The 2,966-nt window shown below is 35.2% G+C and overlaps 1 protein-coding gene across 1 annotated transcript in view; it reads left to right on the plus strand.

Moving 5' to 3' along the window:
* The window catches only part of LOC107643990, a gene marked incomplete in the record, with an annotated part of 2,655 nt that extends 347 nt beyond the window's left edge, over positions 1 to 2,308 (plus strand). Inside the window, 2 exon segments of the mRNA XM_016347752.2 lie at positions 1 to 405; positions 1,964 to 2,308. Of these exon segments, the coding sequence (XP_016203238.1) occupies positions 1 to 396 (396 nt within the window).

Consider the following 2,966-nt stretch of genomic DNA (forward strand, 5'->3'; position numbering starts at 1 on the left):
GACCCTTCCAAATTCGACTCCATCCTCGAACCCTTCGCTTCAAAGCAAGAGCCTCTTCCCCTCTCCTTCTCCTCCATCGGCTCTCTCTCCGGCGACTCCAACCTCCTCTTTCTCTCTCCCACTCCCACGCTTTCCCTCTTGCAGCTCCACTCTCAGCTCTCCGATGCCTTGAGGAAAGAAGGCGTTGAGGTTCCCGCTGACTATTCCGTTGACAATTGGATCCCTCATTGCTCCGTTGCCAAGCACGTTCCCAAGCCCAGAATGGCCGAAGGATTCTCTGTTTTGAGGGATTTGAAGCTTCCTGTTACTGGCTATGCTGTTGACATTGCCCTCGTCGAGTTTTCGCCCGTTCGCGAGCTCTTCTCCTTTGTTCTTGGCACTGCTCTTGGATCTTGATCAAATGAGGTTATTTATTCTTTTCCTGTTCTATTGTTTTTTTCTTCAGGGGAAGATTTAGCTCTTAGAACTTTACTACCATATTCCGAGTGTTTGTTTCTCATCATGGCATTAGTATGGATGCAAGAAATGGTTTCAATGTGATAACTTTTCATATAGCAGCTTGTAACTTTTTACGTGGGAGTGTAATTTGTTTAGAAAAGATAGGAAGAACATACTCTTCCCGAAAATAACAGAATTAATAGGCCTCTCTTTTTTCTTTTCTATTTTCCTCTTAATGTTTTAGTATAGTATAGTGTTTTTTCTCTACCTTCATGTGATAAGCATTACTTGGGGTTTCATGTGACCTTCAAGATTGGTGACTTAATGTTGAGTTAGCGCTATAGTGTGTTAGAGGATTGTGTCTCACATCATTTGAGTATTCTCAATGATGTGTGTTCTTATATAGAATTTGGTCTTTCCTATGATTCTTTTGCTTTAGAATGGTTATGTGAGGCTTACTTAGTGTATCTTAGATTCATAGCTTGTTCCTTTTATCTTCCATTAAGGAAGAATGTGAGTTGAATAATATTTTTTTGCCTTCGTTACATCTATGCATTGTGATGCAAAGAAACTATTGGTGACTCTAAATTTGTACTTTTGGAGAATGCTCACAGCGTTTTGAAGGAATAATCTATGATTTGTTTCCCACGTTGGAGCTTGAAATGTTTTGACTGTTAATCCTTAGTTTGCCATTCAAGCCTCTGTACTTTTAAGTATCCCCTGACATCAACATTACCGAATGGAGTGCTTTGATGAATTAATGTTCCTGTGCTGTCCTTCTAGGATAGATATTAATGATGCATATCCCTTTTAGTCATTTGACAGTTAGGCAATCCTTACCATTTGTATTTATCAGAGATTAAAAAGAAATGGTGATTTTCTAGATTAATATAAGATGTGAAATAAGTATCTATTAGCATGACCTCACATGCTGTTCTAATTTCCTCCACTTCCTAATCTAATCTGAAATGGTCTTGGAACTTCTGTTACTCACACAAGTTTTACTCTTCTTTTTTTCCTTCTCTAGTTCTCTAACCTTCCCTCCCTCCTCGCAAACCCCTTCTCCATGGTTAAACGGTTAAACCTCTCTTACTCTTTTGGGTTGGCTCATAAGGTAACTGGAACCTAAAATATGATTTCAAGGTATAATTGAATTGGGTAACAAATAGTTTAGGATTTTTTAGATTAGATGACTTCAAGTTAAAATTGAATCAATAACAAGAGCATTTCAAGTTTGACTGTTTATATATTTGCAGGTATGTAGATGGCTAAGTTTATGGTTTTATAAAATGAGTTATTTATGCAGGCTTTGAGATAAGAAATGAAATGCTATACATATACTTCGGAGTGATTGTATGATATTAGATTTCGGTTTAAATCAACCTGATAGCTAGGTAGTTTCAAAGAGTCTCTTCTACAAATCAAGCACTGTGACCGTGAGGGAATAATGAGTAGAAAATTAAATATTTTTAAAATGGGATAATTTGTAAATTAAACATTCATGAAAGTTAGGTATTTTGTGCAGCTATTTTTGAAAGTGCTACTGGCAACCTTCTCTTAGAAGGGCTATCAAATCCAAAGGCATGAAGGAGTGTCTTTGTATAAGGAGTAAAGGTATAAAATACATTAGCTTTTGCAGTTGTCTAAGTAGTTGTTTATTTGGGTTGTTTGTGTAGCATTGCTGTATGATAATTATCATGTCAAAAGCAGACAATAATTCACATCTCTTCTTGATTTTATGGAGTTAATTATTTGGGTTGTTGTCATAGCATTTTTTTATTACCATCCTGCCTTCGGTTTATTTAATAATCTGTAATCTGTTCTTTGCATTATGATCATATTTTTTCATTGATTCCTATCTAGCATGGTATGGTAGGTTCTTTGATCATATTTTTCGTTCTTTGCCAACTTATTGAGGCCTTTGAATCCTTCTCTCTCTCTCTTTTTTTTTTTCTTTTTTTTTTTTGGAGGAAAAAAGTTTAGCATAAGTGTTTCAAACAATGCTGAGCTCTCTGTTCTTGCATGAGTTAATTCAACCGGATGATTATTTGGGATGCCAACCATCTTTCTTTAAATGTTAATTATGGTGGAACTTGAGATTTGTAATTCCAAATCCGTGAACATCCATCATATTGCTTTGTTTGGTAATTGTTTACCATAAATTATGGCTAGTACGCTTACGGAGAATGAACTTGGAGGGGGACACTGATGAAAATGACAAACTACCAGTTGATTTTGAAAGTAATGAAAGATTTATCTTTTGATTTTCTGTGGTCAATTTATTTATTTATATTTACCGTAATTTCTTTACTTTTACTTTTCGTTCTCAATTTGATAACTACGTTGGGTTAATTGTCTTGTCACTCATTTGTATAATTTACTTCAATTTTACGAGTAATTTATTATCAACAATTTGTATAAAGAAATTATCAATAGCAAGCAGTTATATATATATATATATATCATGTCACTGATGTCAGTGTAACATTTAGTCTAGCTTAAACTGGCACTAATTTGCCAATGAGTAA

Source organism: Arachis ipaensis, chromosome B05, assembly GCF_000816755.2.
Source record: "Arachis ipaensis cultivar K30076 chromosome B05, Araip1.1, whole genome shotgun sequence".
Taxonomy (NCBI): domain Eukaryota; kingdom Viridiplantae; phylum Streptophyta; class Magnoliopsida; order Fabales; family Fabaceae; genus Arachis; species Arachis ipaensis.